This window comes from Penaeus japonicus, unplaced genomic scaffold (genome assembly GCF_977035675.1).
Source record: "Penaeus japonicus unplaced genomic scaffold, GWHDUDI00000001_assembly GWHDUDI00000039, whole genome shotgun sequence".
NCBI classification, from domain to species: Eukaryota; Metazoa; Arthropoda; class Malacostraca; order Decapoda; family Penaeidae; genus Penaeus; species Penaeus japonicus.
In genome coordinates, this window is record NW_028234441.1 from 13,771,616 (window position 1) to 13,786,615 (window position 15,000).

The window sequence follows — 15,000 nt, forward strand, 5'->3', positions numbered from 1 at the left end:
TTGTATTTGTGGGTTTGTTTGTTTACTTGCGTGTATGTATGTCTGCAGATAAATGTTTCCGCACTTTTGTTTTTGTTCCATAATATGCGACGAATTGCGCTCTCTTTCATTCACATCCTGTTTGTCTCTCGCTTCCCTAGATAACGTAAGGGAAATGATCTTGTCGAAAGGACACTTTTACAAGAAGTAAAAAGTACCGTGTGACACCCCCATAGGAATGAAGGAAAGAAGTGAATGAAGAGGGGAAGCACGGAGGAGGTGGAGGAGAAGGAGAAGGAGAAGAATAAGGAGCAGGAGGAGGTTGTGGTGGTGAAACTGTGGAAGGAAACAAAGGGTGTGTTGAAAAAGAAAGGAGGTTAGAGAGAGAGAGAGAGAGAGAGAGAGAGAGAGAGAGAGAGAGAGAGAGAGAGAGAGAGAGAGAGAGAGAGAGAGAGAGAGAGAGAGAGAGAGAGAGTGTATTACTGAAGGAATCGAGATGCCAGCTCAAGAAGAAAGAAAGAGAGTGGAGAAGATGCAATAAAGGTGACACAATTTCCCTCGTGACACCCTCTCCCCTCCCTCTCTTTTTTTTCGTCCGGTCAGTGGGTCGCTTTTGCATAATTTGGTTTTGGAAATCATCTTGAGACAAAAAGGGGAGGGGGTTGAAGCAAGGAAGTGTTCAAAATGTATATAAGTTATTTTTAGCCCGGCGTTCAAACTGGAATGGTGTCCCAACTTCACTGGCTCATGATGGTGTAAGATTCAGGGTACGGAACACTGATTTTTTTCCCCAGTAGAACATAGGTTACTGAGACCTGTTTAATAAACAACCAAACACACGCTCACACACACACGTGTCTGTGCGTTTGTGAGTATATGAATTATTAATTTACTTTTTTTTTACTCTGATTTTTAATGTTGTCTGTGAATTGGCTCATAGCAATGCCAGAACACCAGCAACTGCGCTAACGACCCAGAACAGGCGCAGACGGGCGAGGGGGTAGGGTAAGAGGGGGGGGCGCATTTCGTCACAGCGAGAAGGGGTGGGGGGAGTGTAGACAGGCCAGGAAGTGCATGGAGTGATTTTGAAGGCTTTTAAACGACCGTCTGTAAGGAAGTTCCGTTTTTTGGCGCGTTCCGAAAGGGTTTCTTCCTGTTTTGGTTATGGTGCAACCTTCCTCCTCGTAGTAGTCATCGTCATCATCATTATCGCCATCGTCATTGTCAATGTCATTGCCAACGTCATCATCAATCGTTTTTATGATGATGATTCTAATTATAATTATAATTCACCTCTCAAACACCATCACCATCTGGATCTAAATCTGTTCACTATCTTATTTCAAGTAGTGCTGCTGATTATCATTATTGTGTTGTTGCGTCTGATTGTTAGAGGTCGCATTTGTTGTATTATAACTTGTTGTATTTTCAGTCTTGATTTATATGTTGGTGTGCTACGTTGAAGCAGGTCAGGCAGGCTGCTCTTTTGGATATAATTTACTTTATTACTAAAATTCCAGTCGGCAATGTTTTTTGACGTTGTTGTTGTTAACGCCCCCTTTTCACCGTTCACACACTGCCGCTGTGAACTACCATTCCTATAACAAGCCATTATTATCCCCGAGATAGGAAGCACCCCCACCTCCCCTCTCCTCTCTCCTCTCCTCTCTCCTCTCCAATCGGTCTACCTCTTCCGGTGGGACGAAAGGGTCACTCCTAGGTAGATTGCTATCTCTCTCTCTCTCTCTCTCTCTCTCTCTCTCTTTCTCTTTCTCTTTCTCTTTCTCTTTCTCTTTCTCTCTCTCTCTCTCTCTCTCTCTCTCTCTCTCTCTCTTTCTCTCTTTCTCTCTTTCTCTCTTTCTCTTTCTCTCTCTCTCTCTCTTCTCTCTCCTCTCTCTCTCTCTCTCTCTCTCTCTCCCTTCTCTCTCTCTCTCTCTCTCTCTCTCTCTCTCTCTCTCTCTCTCTCTCTCTCTCTCTCTCTCTCTCTCTCTCTCTCTCTCTCTCTCTCTCTCTCTCTCTCTCTCTCTCTCTCTCTCTCTCTCTCTCTCTCTCTCTCTCTCTCTCTCTCTCAACTCTTCCTTTTTCGGTCTGACCTTGTCTGTGTCTCTCTCCTCGTCTTTTGTGACCGTGGGGGGGGGAGGCAGACGGGTGAACTTGGCGGCTGAATGGAGTGACCGTATGTACTTTTATGTGTGTTTTTTTTTATGTGCGTGTGTACGGAAGGGGTTTAGCGAGCGGAGTAGGGGAGGGGGTGGGAGAGGATGTGGGAGGGATGAGTGGGCTCGGCGAGACAAGGTCAAGCTGTGATCTATTCATCTTCCGTCTGCGTTGACCTCGCTGTGACCTTGGTGACCTTTTGATCTCTTTCTTTTCTCTTCCCTCGCTCTAATTCTCTCACATTCTCCACTCTCTCTTCCTTCTCATTTATCGCTCCCTCATCGTCTTCTTTCTTTCTCCCTCCCGCCCTCTCCCCCACCCTCTTTCTTTCTGCCCCCCCCCTCTCTCTCTCTCTCTCTCTCTCTCTCTCTCTCTCTCTCTCCTCTCTCTTCTCTCCTCTCTCCTGTTTCCTCTCTTCTCTCTCTATCTCTCTCCTCTCGATCAATCTCTCTCTCTCTCTCTCTCTCTCTCTCTCTCTCTCTCTCTCTCTCTCTCTCTCTCTCTCTCTCTCTCTCTCTCTCTCTCTCTCTCTCTCTCTCGCTACCCCCCTCCTCCCATGATACAAAATCAGCGTTAGATGAAGCCAATAGAAGGGAAGACATAACCCCCCAAGAGAGGTCAGGGAGAAACGTCGATCTTCCTCATTTTGGCTCCTTTGTGAGTCAAGGGGGAGAGATGACCTGAGCTGACCTGAGAGGAGGGCGAGGGGGTGGAGCAGCTGGGGTTATGTTACCTGTAGGAAGGGACCTCACTTTATGGGCCTTATCCTCTGGCCATTTGTCGCCTCTTTAGAAGGAATCTAGGGATTAGACTTCTCGCTTTGCGCCTTTCCCTCTTCTACCACTTTTCTAATAGTCTTTCTTCCTTTTCTATTTCTCCTTTTTCGATGCTTTCTCTCTCTCTCTCTCTCTCTCTCTCTCTCTCTCTCTCTTTCTCTCTCTCTCTTTCTCTCTCTCTCTTTCTCTCTCTCTCTTTCTCTCTCTCTCTTCTCTCTCTCTCTCTCTCTCTCTCTCTCTCTCTCTCTCTCTCTCTCTCTCTCTCTCTCTCTCTCTCTCTCTCTCTCTCTCTCTTTCTCTTTCTCTTTCCCTCTCCTTCCCCATTCCTCTTTCTCTCTCCCTCCCTCCCTCTCCCCCATTCTCTTTCCACTTCACGTCTCATCGTAGGCCTAATTGCATTAAACTACCTTCGGCCGTGCAGCGAGGTCGAAGTCCGAATCGCCGGCGAGCGAGCGAGCTAAGGGTATCGGATGTACGAGGCTCCCTCCGTCTCTATTTTCGACTTGCGTGGCCAGTAATTAACCGCGCTGACCTAGGCTCTGACCTGCTGAACCTTCTGGGGAGGAGGGATTAAAGGCAATTTCCCTCGTTCCTCCACCCCCGGCTGCTCCTCCCTCCTCCCGTGTCCACCCCCCACCCCCACCTCCTACCTTCTCCTTCTTCTCTCCCCTCCCCTCCTCTCCTCTCCCCCTCTGTGCCCCCCCCCCACAAGGGTGCTTTTCGGGAGGGAGGCAATGGGCTTTAGTGTGCGAGTGTGCGGTGAGGGTGTCGGACCACGAGGCGAGGAGTTCCTAGGTGGTTCCATCCGACGACTACCTCGACGACTACGACGACTGGCGACGACTAGCGACGAAGGGCGTTGCTTGGCGGTGTCGTTGCGGACTGGGTGTCGGCAAAGGGAGAGGAAGACATAGTGATAGTGACGAAGGAGGCCAACGGAGGCTGCAACTGTGTCAGTGTGTCGCGGGAGTGGTGTTGTCTCCCGCGTGCGTGCGTGCGTGGTTTACATCCGTCCGTCCGCGCGGGACTCCGATACCGCTGATAGGACAGAAAAAGGGAAGGGAAATTTAGAAACCTGCGCGGAGAAGAGGGGCAGTGCGGCGGCGACCACGATCTGCTGCTGAAGAGGCCGTGGGATGGGAGTGTCGCCGGCATGGCGGTGAATAAGAAGGTGAGTGGGGGTTCTTCGATGGGCGTCGGGACGGGCAGGCAGGTAGGCAGGCAGGCAGGCAGGCAGGCAGGCAGGCAGGCAGGCAGGCAGAGACAAATGCAGAAAGAGAGAGAGAGAGAGAGAGAGAGAGAGAGAGAGAGAGAGAGAGGTGGGGGTCGCTTTTCAGTTTCCGATTCTCGAATGGAGAAATAAAGATCCGACCCCACCCCTCCCACCCTCCCGAACCCTGGCCGTCTAAAAGTTTCTGGAGTAAAGATTTGTAGCGAGCGTGGCGTTCCCGCTCCGCCGTGTGGACTGGGAAGCAGCTGGAGGAGTAAACAAGCCATGTGTACACTTCTCACACCGGTAAAGGGACGGCGGGGGGACGGGAGGAGGGACGGGCCGGGGAGGGGGTCTCTGGGGTCGCGACGGTGTTTGGGTACTCGGGGAGGGAAGGAGGGAGGGGGAGGCTGATGTTTACTTCGGGGTTAATGGTGCTTGGCATTGATAGTGTCTGAGGGCCGTAGGCCTACATTCTTTCTTTGGTTCTCCTCCTTCCCTACTGCTCCCCCCTCTCTCTCTCTCTCTCTCTCTCTCTCTCTCTCTCTCTCTCTCTCTCTCTCTCTCTCTCTCTCTCTCTCTCTCTCTCTCTCTCTCTCTCTCTCTCTCTCTCTCTCTCCCTCTCCCTCCCTCTCCCTCCCTCTCTCTCTCCCTCTCCTTCTCCCTCTCTTTCTTTCAACCTCCCTCCCTCCCTCCCTCTCTCTCCCTCTCTCTCCCTCCCTCTCTCCCTCTCCTTCTCACTCAGTCTCTCTTCCCCCCCTCTTCTTCCCTCCCATCTCTGCCGCTAGGCCCCTTGAATCCCCTAAATGCTGCGATAGGAAACAGAGCGCGACCTCGATGCCGGAATGATTGAATCACAGTTAATGATGGTGATTAAAGAGAAGGACCAGCAGCGCGTGTATTTTTGTATTTCGTTCGTTCGAGTGAATGGAAAGGCGAGGATGAGAGAGAGAGGGGGGAGAGAGAGGGAAAGGGAGAGGGAGTGAGGAGATTAATCGGATCATTGGAACGCTCATGAGATGCATTTCCCTCCTTGCTCGCGCGTGTGTGTGTGTTTTTTTTTTGTATATATTTCTTTTCCTATCGTTGTCCTCTTGGTTTTCTCTCAGTTATTTGTTTCATCCTTATCCCCTTTCTCCTCTTCCTGCTCCTGCTCCTGCCATGCATCCTTATGTAGTCTTATTCTCGTCCTCTTCCGCCACCCTTTCTGCCTTCTTTTATTCCTCATTTTCTCCTTCGCCCTCTATTTCTGCATTTCTCCTTCTTCTCCCTTCTTCTCCCCTTCTGCCTTCATCCCTTTTTCTCTTCCTGCTCCTCCTCATTCTCTTTTTCCTCTCCCGCCCCCCTCTCATTTACCCTTCCTTCCCTCAGTCTACTCTACTCATCTCATTACCCTACCTGACCTCTCGCGGCCTGCCAGTCCGTGACATCGCCCTGGCCATCCAGCCTGCTTTTGAAATCCTGCCGCCGACCTTTTCTGACCTCGCCGTCACAATGCCGTAATGAGACACCCGAGATCTTAAGACATGTGACATGCCTCAGAGACTCTCCTTAATGAGACATGTGATCAACTCTGCTCCCCCTATCCTCTTACTGCCCCCCACCCCCCTTTCTTCCTACTGCTCCCCCCTGCTTCCCTCCGCTACCTACTGCCCCCACTCGCCACCTTTCCTATTTCTCTCGTCAGCGATTCGGGCGATAGTTTGTATGTGACAGATAGAGAAAGAAAACGAAAAAGGGAGGGTGATAGAGAGAGAGAGAGAGAGTGAGTGAGAGTGAGAGTGAGGGTGAGAGAGAGAGAGAGAGATAGAGAGATAGAGAGATAGAGATAGAGATAGAGAGAGAGAGAGAGAGAGAGAGAAGGGGGGGGGGGGTGGATAGTGTCTATTAATGGCGGGTCTTTCGTTTCTCGACTTCCCCCTCTTTTTTCAATTTCCTCTTTATCTTACGAGTTGATCATTCCTATAATTGTAGCTACGGTGACAGTTGGGATTATGGTCATTATCGAGATGAACCTTTTCGTTGTCATTATTACCATTATTTTCATCATGATGGTAATAGTATGTGTATCATCGGATTGCTTTTCTTTATCTCCCATGTGTGTGGAGAGGGATGATAACAGCATCCGGTTGAGGCAGAAGCAGCATCCCTCGATAGTGGAAGGGAAACTACACAGTTTTTTTTTAAAGCCGGAGTTGAGTCGCTTTTTTATTTCACCTTCACGAAAGATGTATTTTTTAGCACCATTTTTTTTTTTTTTTGGGGGGGGGGGGTTCTGGTTTATTTTCTTATGATATATTCTTTGTAGAATGGCTTGGCGAGTATGTTGACTTAAGTCATTATTCGTTTAGGGAAAATCCAAAGGGGATATCCTTTCTCTCGCTCTCTCTCTCTCTCTCTCTCTCTCTCTCTCTCTCTCTCTCTCTCTCTCTCCCTCTCTCTCTCTCTCCCCTCTCTCTCTCTCTCTCTCTCTCTCTCTCTCTCTCTCTCTCCCTCTCTCTCTCCTCTCTCTCCTCTCTCTCTCTCTCTCCTCTCTCTCTCTCTCTCTCTCTCTCTCCTCTCTCTCTCTCTCTCTCCTCTCTCTCCCCTCTCCTCTCTCTCTCTCTCTCTCTCTCTCTCTCTCTCTCTCTCTCTCTCTCTCTCTCTCTCTCTCTCTCCCCCTCTCTCTCTCTCTCTCTCTCTCCCTCTCTCTCTCTCTCCCCCTCTCTCTCTCTCTCTCTCTCTCTCCCTCCCTCTCCCTCTCCCTCTCCCTCCCCTCTCCCCTCTCTCTCTCACTCTCTCCCTCTCTCTCTCTCTCTCTCCCTCTCTCTCTCTCTCTCCTCTCCTCTCTCTCTCCTCTCTCTCCCTCTCCTCCCTCTCCCTCTCTCTCTCTCTCTCTCTCTCTCTCTCTCTCTCTCTCTCTCTCTCTCTCTCTCTCCCCCCCTCCCGCTTCCTCCCACCCCATCCTTTCCTTCCCTCTCCTTCCCCTCTCTTTCCCTCTCTCCCTTCCCTTCCCCTTCCCTCCGCATCTCTTTCCCTCTGTCTCCCTTTCGCACAATTATCACTGAGGCTCAATGACAATTCTCTTCCTCTCTATTCCTCTTACAGACAATTCCAAGTCGATCGATTTCGATTAGTCCCGTTTCCCATTCTTCCCATTTCCCCTTTTCCCTTTCTTCCCATCTCCGCGTTTCCCCATTTCCCCTTTTCTGCATCTCCTCGTTCCCCCTTTCTTCATCGGCATTTCCCCATTTCTTCTCCTCTCCCGTAACTTACCAGTCTCGCCATCACACATTTTTTTCGGGTTTAGGCACGGTATCCATTTTCTCGGCCGATGACCTCTGGAGAGACAAAGGGAAAGAGAGGGAAAAGTAATGATTTAAGGAAGGACGAAGGAGGAGGAAGAGAGAGGGAGGGAGAAGGAGAGAGAGGGAGGGAGAAGGAGAGAGAGGGAGGGAGAAGGAGAGAGGGGGAGGGAGAAGGAGAGAGGGGGAGGGAGAGGAAGGGGAGAGAGAGAAAGAGAGAGAGCGAGAGAGAGAGAGAGCGAGAGAGAGAGAGAGAGAGAGAGAGAGAGAGAGAGAGAGAGAGAGAGAGAGAGAGAGAGAGAGAGAGAGAGAGAGAGAGCGAGGGCGGGGGGCGTAGGTAGGGAGGATTCAAAAAGAGCATATCGCGATCGAGTAAGAGAAAGAGAGAGGGTGAGAGAGAGACAAATAACAAGCAAAATAAGAAAGACCGAAATCAAGAAAAGAAAGACGACAGAGGGAGAGAGAGAGAGAAAAAGGAAACTAGAGAGATAGAGGGGACAAAGAGAGGGCGAGGCATTCCCACGCCACAAAGCGGACGGCCTTTTCTCTGTGGCCCGGGTGTCATAGAGTGCCAGCTGACGGGGAATCCAATGATGGCCTTTCTGTGTGGGCTGCGTGGGCGGCTGTGTGGGCTGGGTCGGGGCGCCGGGGCGTCTGTGGAGGCGGGCGCTGGATATTAGAGTGTGCGAGGGAGATGAATTAGCTAGGAGGCGGGGGGAGGGGAAGGGGAAGGGAGAGAGAGAGAGAGAGAGAGAGAGAGGGAAGGGGAGGGAGGGAAGGAGGGATGGGATGGGATGGAATGAGAGGAGGGCGAGCGAAAGGAGAAAGAAAGAGAGACTTACGGAATAGGATATGCGAGGATAGGGGGAAGGAGAAAGAGAGAAAGAAAGAGAGAAAAAAAACGGGTAAGGGAGGAACAAGAGGGAGTACCAAGAATAATACAGAAAGGCAGACCTAAAAGAGAGCAAGAGAGAGAGAGAGAGCGAAAGAGAGAGAGAGAAAGAAAGAAAGAAAGAAAGAAAGAAAGAAAGAAAGAGAGAGAGAGAGCGAAAGAGCGAGCGAGAGAGATAGAAAGAAAGAAAGAAAGAAAGAAAGAAAGAGAGAAAGAGAGAGAAAGAGCGAAAGAGCGAGCGAGCGAGCGAGAGAGAGAGAGGAGTCGCCGCGGAAAGACTCCGCAGATAGCGCGCTCCCACTCCGGATGCGGCCGATAACAAGTGTGTCTTTGTGGGTCGACCTTATCTTCGAGTTGCGGCGACGAAGGAGGTGAGGAAAGAGATAGCGTTGGGGGACACTCGGCGCCGCCCGCACTCGGGTTCGCTCGTGTACTTGTTAGGCTGGGTGGGCGGCCGGGGGGGGGGGGTGATTATTATTTTGTGTGTTTACTTTAGTTTGTAGTTCTTGCTCTTTTTATTCGTGTTTATGTGGTATTGATACTTTTATTCATTATTGTTATGTTTTTTTATGATTAAAAAAATGTATTGATATTACTGTTGGTGTTATTATCATTATTATAGTTATTATTATTATCATCATTTGCATTATTTTTTGTTGTTAGTATTACCATTGAGAGAGAGAGAGAGAGAGAGAGAGAGAGAGAGAGAGAGAGAGAGAGAGAGAGAGAGAGAGAGAGAGAGAGAGAGAGGGGGGGGGGGATAAGAGCAAGCAAGAGATCTCTTCAGATGATGCATGGCCATCTCTGACGTAATTTTAGGCAGGGGGATCCACACTTAGGCCTGCTTCTCTTCTTGGGAGCCTTCGTTTAATCTCTTTCTTTGTCGCTGCCTCGTTTACCCTACTCGAGCCCTACTCTTCTTTTCGTTTTCTTCTCTTCTTGTCCTTCGCTTTCTTCTTCTCCTTCCTCTTCATCTCCGTGTTCATCTCTTATCTCCATCTTCATCTTCCATTTCTTCGTTTTTCTGCTTTATCTTCATCATCTTTTTCATTTTTCTTCTTCTTCTCCTTCTCATTTTCTTTCTCTTTATCTTTCTGCCTCTTCCGCTTTTTCTCATTTCTCCCTATGCGTTCCCCCCCCTCTCACCTCGCCCCCACCCGCAGTACAAAGGGTGTTGATGAAAGGTGTTGCAAGTTGGGCGGCCGTCGCAGAGGAGCCTGGCGTTGACGGGAGGGCTGGGGTGTGTGGGGGCCAGGTGGGGGGAGGGCTCTTTCAGTTAAAGTCTTGTTCCGTTTGCAATTGTTCCCCTTTTGGGAAGTTTTGGATTTTCTTTTATTTTTATTAACCTGGTGGCGAGTTTTTTTTTTTTTTCTCTCTCTCTGAAACTGTCTCTCTCTTTTGTGTCTTTGTCTCATTCTCTCTCTTTTCACTCTCTTCTCACTCACTCTGTCTCCTCTCTCTCTTCTCACTCACTCTGTCTCTTCTCTCTTGTTTCTCCCTGCCCTCTCTTGTCTGTCTTTCTCTCTTTATCTCTCCTCTTCCATTCCTCCCTCTCTTCCTCCCTTCCTTCCCCTTCCCTTCCTCCTCCCTTCCTCGTTCTTTATCCCCTCCTGCCTCTCTCCTCTCGTTCTTTCTCTTCTCCCCTCTTCCTCCCTTCCCCCTCCTCCTTCTTTCCCGAAGACGATAGAGATAAACCGCTTCAAGAGCCTTCAAGGAATTAAGAAAGAAAATCTCATATTTCCCTTCCTCCTCCTCCCTCCTCTTCTCCCTCTTATTCCCTTGTCCTTTCCTCTTTTCCCCTAACCCTTTTCCCTGTCTTCCCCTTTCTCTTTTCCCTCTTTTCCCCTTTCCTTTCCCCCCTCCCCTCCCCTCTAGTCCCCTAGTCCCCTTCCCCCCTTCCCCAGCCCCTTGTCTTCCGCCTTTTTACTTTTTTTCTTCTTTTCCTCTCCCCTTCCTCCTCCTTTTCCATTCCCTCTCCCTTCTCCCTTTCCCCCTCCCACCTTCTCCTTTTCTCTCCCCCTCCCCTTTCCTCATCCCTCTCCCCTCCCCCTCCCCCTCCCCCACCTATTCCCCTCTCCCCTCCCCCTCCCCCACCTATTCCCCTCTCCCCCTCCCCCCTCCCCCTCCCTTCCCCCACCTATTCCCCTCTCCCCGTCCCCCCTCCCCCTCCCTCTCCCTGTCCCTCTCCCTCTCCCTGAAAAAAGAAGCTTGTAGAGTTAAGAGGCGATCGTTACGGCCGCAGCAGGAAATGGAGCGTGCGAGACTGCGGGGAGAACGTTGCTCGCTGGGTACGCTGGAGGCTGAGTGGAGTGGGTGGGTTGGGTGGGTTGGGATGGGTTGGGTGGGTTGGGTTGGGCTTAGGGTGCTAGTGGTGGTGGTGGGGGGTGACAGTTGGGTTGGGTGGATGGGTTGGAGTGGTGGAGTTGGTGGAGTTGTGTCTTGAAGGGTGGCGAGAAAATTGGGGTGAGGTGGAGAGGGAGGAGATGAGGGGGAGGGAGGGAGAGAGAGAGGGAGAGGGTGGGGGGAGCAGTGATACAAAGACGAGAAGAGAACAGAAGTAGGTAGAAGATGAGTGGGACGGGGATGTCTTGTCTATCGTACTGCCATTGTAACCTGTATTTTTTTTATGCGGCACAACGGCAAGAAAGCCAATAGCAACAACAACAACGATTACAACAACGAATACTTTCCCCATGTTATTTTTGTTGGTAGTTGTGGCTGAATATTTACGTAATATAATTTTTTGGGTGTGTCTCTCTACGCCCTTGTAAACGCAGAGCTTTTGTCGCGGTTGCAGCTGTAGCGGTGGCGCCCCCCTCCTTGCACACACACACACACACACACACACACACACACACACACACACACACACACACACACACACACACACACACACACACACACACACACACACACACACACACACATACACACCTCCATGGCCGTTTCTTCACCACTCAAAAACTTCCTTTTCTCCTCCTCTTCTCTCTCTTTTTGTCTTTTCTATTGCAGTTTCACTTTTCCTCCTTCCCCATTCTCCATCTCTTGTATTCCCTCCTCTTCCTTCTTCCTTTTGTTTCTCTTTTTTCAGGTCTTTACCTTTCATATTGCTTCTTCTTGCCCCTTCCTCCTTTCTTTCTTTTAGTCTTCGTCTCCCCCTCCTTCTTCCACTTTCTCTTTATCTTCTTTCCTTTTTCCCTTTTTTCTCTTCCTTTTACTTCGAACCCTCCCTTCATTCCCTTTCTGCCACCCCATCTTCCTCCCCCTCTCCATCTCTCTACCTATTTCATCCTGCTCCTCCCTCCCTCTCCTCCACCTTTCTCCACCGCATCTCTCCCTCCCTCTCATCTACTTTTCTTCTCCCTCATTCCCTCCCTCTCTCCTTCCCTCCCTCACTCCCCACCTCCGTCTCTCCCTCCTTGCCCACCCCTCTCATCCTCCCCTCTCTTCCTCCTCGCCCACCCCTCTCATCCTCCCCTCTCTCCCTCCTCTCCTTCCCTCCCCGCCTCCTCTTACCGCGCTCCCGGGGAACGAGACTTGCCTGCTCTTGACACACTTTTAAACAAACTTATAACACAAATTATTTTATGATACTCTCGCTCTACCCCTCCCCCCCTTCCCCTCTTCCCTCCCCCCCTCCTCCCGTACCGAGAATGAAAAAAATCTGAATCCCTGTTTCCATGGGAGGGGAAAGAAAGAGTGTGTGGGAGGGAGAGGGGAGAGAGAAGAAGAGTGGGAGGGGGAGCTGGGGAGTTAAAGGATGTTGCTATGTGTTTTATCTTTTATTTTATTTTATATTATTTTTTTTTTTTTAATGAAATTAATGTCTTCTTTCCTTTGTATTTGCAGGTGAGTGCGCAGGCGGTCGTCGGCGAGCGACAGGGAGCGTTGATCGCGAGTTCGATGGATGACGGTAGAGTGCGTTCGTGTCGGCGTTCCCGTGCTACTGTGTTAAAGGGGGAGTGGTTGGGGTGTGGGGGTGGGGCTGCAGGAGGGAGGTAGGGGTATATTCTATTCGTATTGCACGAGGGGGGAGGAGGGGAGAGGGCAAGGTTCTTGAGTGAATATGCATTGCACAGGGAGAGGAAAGGTGTTTGCTGATTCTTCACTTTACAAGCAATGCAGAGGGAAAGAGGGAGGGAGTTGCGAGGCGGAAGGGGGCGTTCTCTCTACGCATTGCACAGGAGACAGGGTCCTTCTCTTTCCGCATTGCATAGGAGAAAGGTAGTTGGAACGGCTGGGGCGATTCTCCTCTATACGCATTGCAACGGCAGGGAAGAGATTGCAAAGGAGAAGGGAGGCAGTCTTCTCTCTCCGTCTTGCAGTCTTTCTCCGCGGTGGAATGATTGATGGCTATCTGGTGCGGGATAGATAATAGGTCGGGTGGATTGAACGTAAGAGTAAATGTTTTGATTGTTTGGCACTAAGTCTGTATACAGGAGAAAGAGAAGGGGCAGAAACAGATTGAAGAATCGAATTTTGTGTGTGTGCGCTTGCATGCATGCGGACGTGAGTGCATGCGTGTGTGTGTGTGTGTGTGTGTGTGTGTGTGTGTGTGTGTTTGAGTGTATGCCCGCGCGCGCGTGTGTATGTGTTTGTGCGTTGTTTGTGTGGCCAGATCTGTGGGCATTCGCGTGTGGATGTCCGAACGTGTTGGGATGCAAAGGATCACAGCTTCCTTTGCTAATGATGATAAAGTGCCAAAGGGGAGGGGTGCTGCCCCTGGGGGTGGGAAGGGGAGGGGGAAGAGGGAGAAGAGTGGACGGATATGCTTGAGTTGCCAAGCGGGGATTTCATTTGGGGATTTATCAGGTGTTGTGTTCGGGGGAGGGGGGCGTTTTGCTTTCATTTGTTCCTGTCATTTTAGTTGTTTAGTTGTAATTTAGGGAGTAGATGTGAGGGACATGTAGTTTGTTGCATCATTGTTTTATTGGCGTGATTGTAGTTGTTATGATTATCTGCTTTTGGTTTGTTATCATCACCCTTATTAGTGATGGTGACGTTATCATAAACGATGATAATATAATTGTTGCTGTTGTTGTTGTTGACTGGAGATGAATGGAAAGCTGTGCATTGAGGTTTTGTTTGAACGCCGCCTTGATTGACAGGCGTTTGAGAGCGAGGTTCGAAGAGTGACAGAGAGGATTGCTTCGTTTTAGACTCACGCACACGTAAAAGCATTGCCACGTACGCATACGTTCATTCACGCACGCACGCACGAACGCATGCATGCATTTACGCACACTCACTAACAGACACACGGATTAAATGATAGATATAGGGAAAATAGAGAGAATGTGTGTGTGTGTGTGTGTGTGTTAGAGAGAGAGAGAGAGAGAGAGAGAGAGAGAGAGAGAGAGAGAGAGAGAGAGAGAGAGAGAGAGAGAGAGAGAGAGAGAGAGAGAGAGAGAGTTAGAGAAACGGAGAGACAGGGGGGGGGGAGGGAGAGGAGGAGAGAGGGGATGGAGAGGAATGTAAAAAGACGGGGAGAGGGACAAGGTGAGTGAGGAGAAAGTGAGAAAGGAAAGGGAAAAGGACAGGCAGAGGAAAAGAAAGGGGAGGCACCGAGAGTAAGAGAAGGGAGAGCCAGGGAGAGAGAAGGGGAGAGAGAGGGAGAGAGAGGGAGAGGCCAATAAAGAGGAAGCGAACGAGGAGCGATAACGGCAGGAGGAGCCCGAGGAAGCGGTGACAGTTCGCGGGAGATTATGTTGGAGAGGCGCCAACCAAACAAGGTCGCGGGGGGTCGATTTGACTTTATAGGCCAAGTGTTTAAAGCCTTGTTTTTTTTGTGTGTGGCTGGGGGAGGGGGAGGGGAGGGGGGAGGGGCGGAAGCATGAGGTGAAGCTAGGTCAATTCTTGTCCTTTATTTATTTTTATTTTTTTTCCTGATTTTCTCTCTCTCTCTCTCTCTCTCTCTCTCTCTCTCTCTCTCTCTCTCTCTCTCTCTCTCTCTCTCTCTCTCTCTCTCTCTCACACTCCACACTCTCACACTCACTTTCACACATCTCACATCACACACACACACACACGCATACACACACACACACACACACACACACACATTATATACATACATATATATACATACCAATATACATATATACATATATATAACACATATAATATATATATAATAAAATATATATATATATATATAATATATATATATACATATACATATATATATACATAACATACATACATAATACATACATACATACATACATACATACATACATTCATCATACGATATATATATATATATACATATATATATATACATATATATATATATATATATATATATATATATATATATTTATACATATATATATATATGTGTGTGTGTGTGTTTGTGTTTGTGTGTGCTTGATGTATGAAATATTTATCATCCCTCTCATATCCCTGTCCTATTTTTCTTATCGTGATGTCCCTTCAACTCACTCCCCGCCTCCCTCTCCTCCCCCATCTACCTTTGCTCCCATTTCTCTCCTCTTCTCTCCCTATTCTCCCTTCCCTTCCCTTCCCATTCCCCTCACTCCCCTCCCTCACCTCTCACCCACCTCTACCCACCTCTACCCACCTCTCCCCCCCTTCCCCACCCCTCCCCTCCCCTCCCCTCCCCTCCCTTCCCTTACTACCGCCTTCTTCCCCATCTTAATTTCTTATCTATTTTCCTGCTTGCGCAACCGTGCTACGTCT

General features: G+C 49.5%; 1 protein-coding gene across 3 annotated transcripts in view; it reads left to right on the forward strand.

The window, feature by feature from the left end:
- Window positions 1-15,000, forward strand: part of LOC122258088 (ubiquitin-like protein 3) — a 221,459-nt gene that overhangs the window by 178,625 nt on the left and 27,834 nt on the right. The window contains exon 1 of one of the 3 annotated variants that reach the window (XM_086533326.1): window positions 3,630-4,083. The exons of 1 other annotated variant lie outside the window; for it this stretch is intronic. In XM_086533326.1, coding sequence (XP_086389452.1) covers window positions 4,066-4,083 — 18 coding nt within the window. In that variant the 5' untranslated portion in view covers window positions 3,630-4,065. Of the gene's footprint in view, window positions 1-3,629; window positions 4,084-12,151; window positions 12,217-15,000 lie in introns of those variants that run through there. One more of the 3 variants, XM_086533324.1, reaches the window with a different exon arrangement.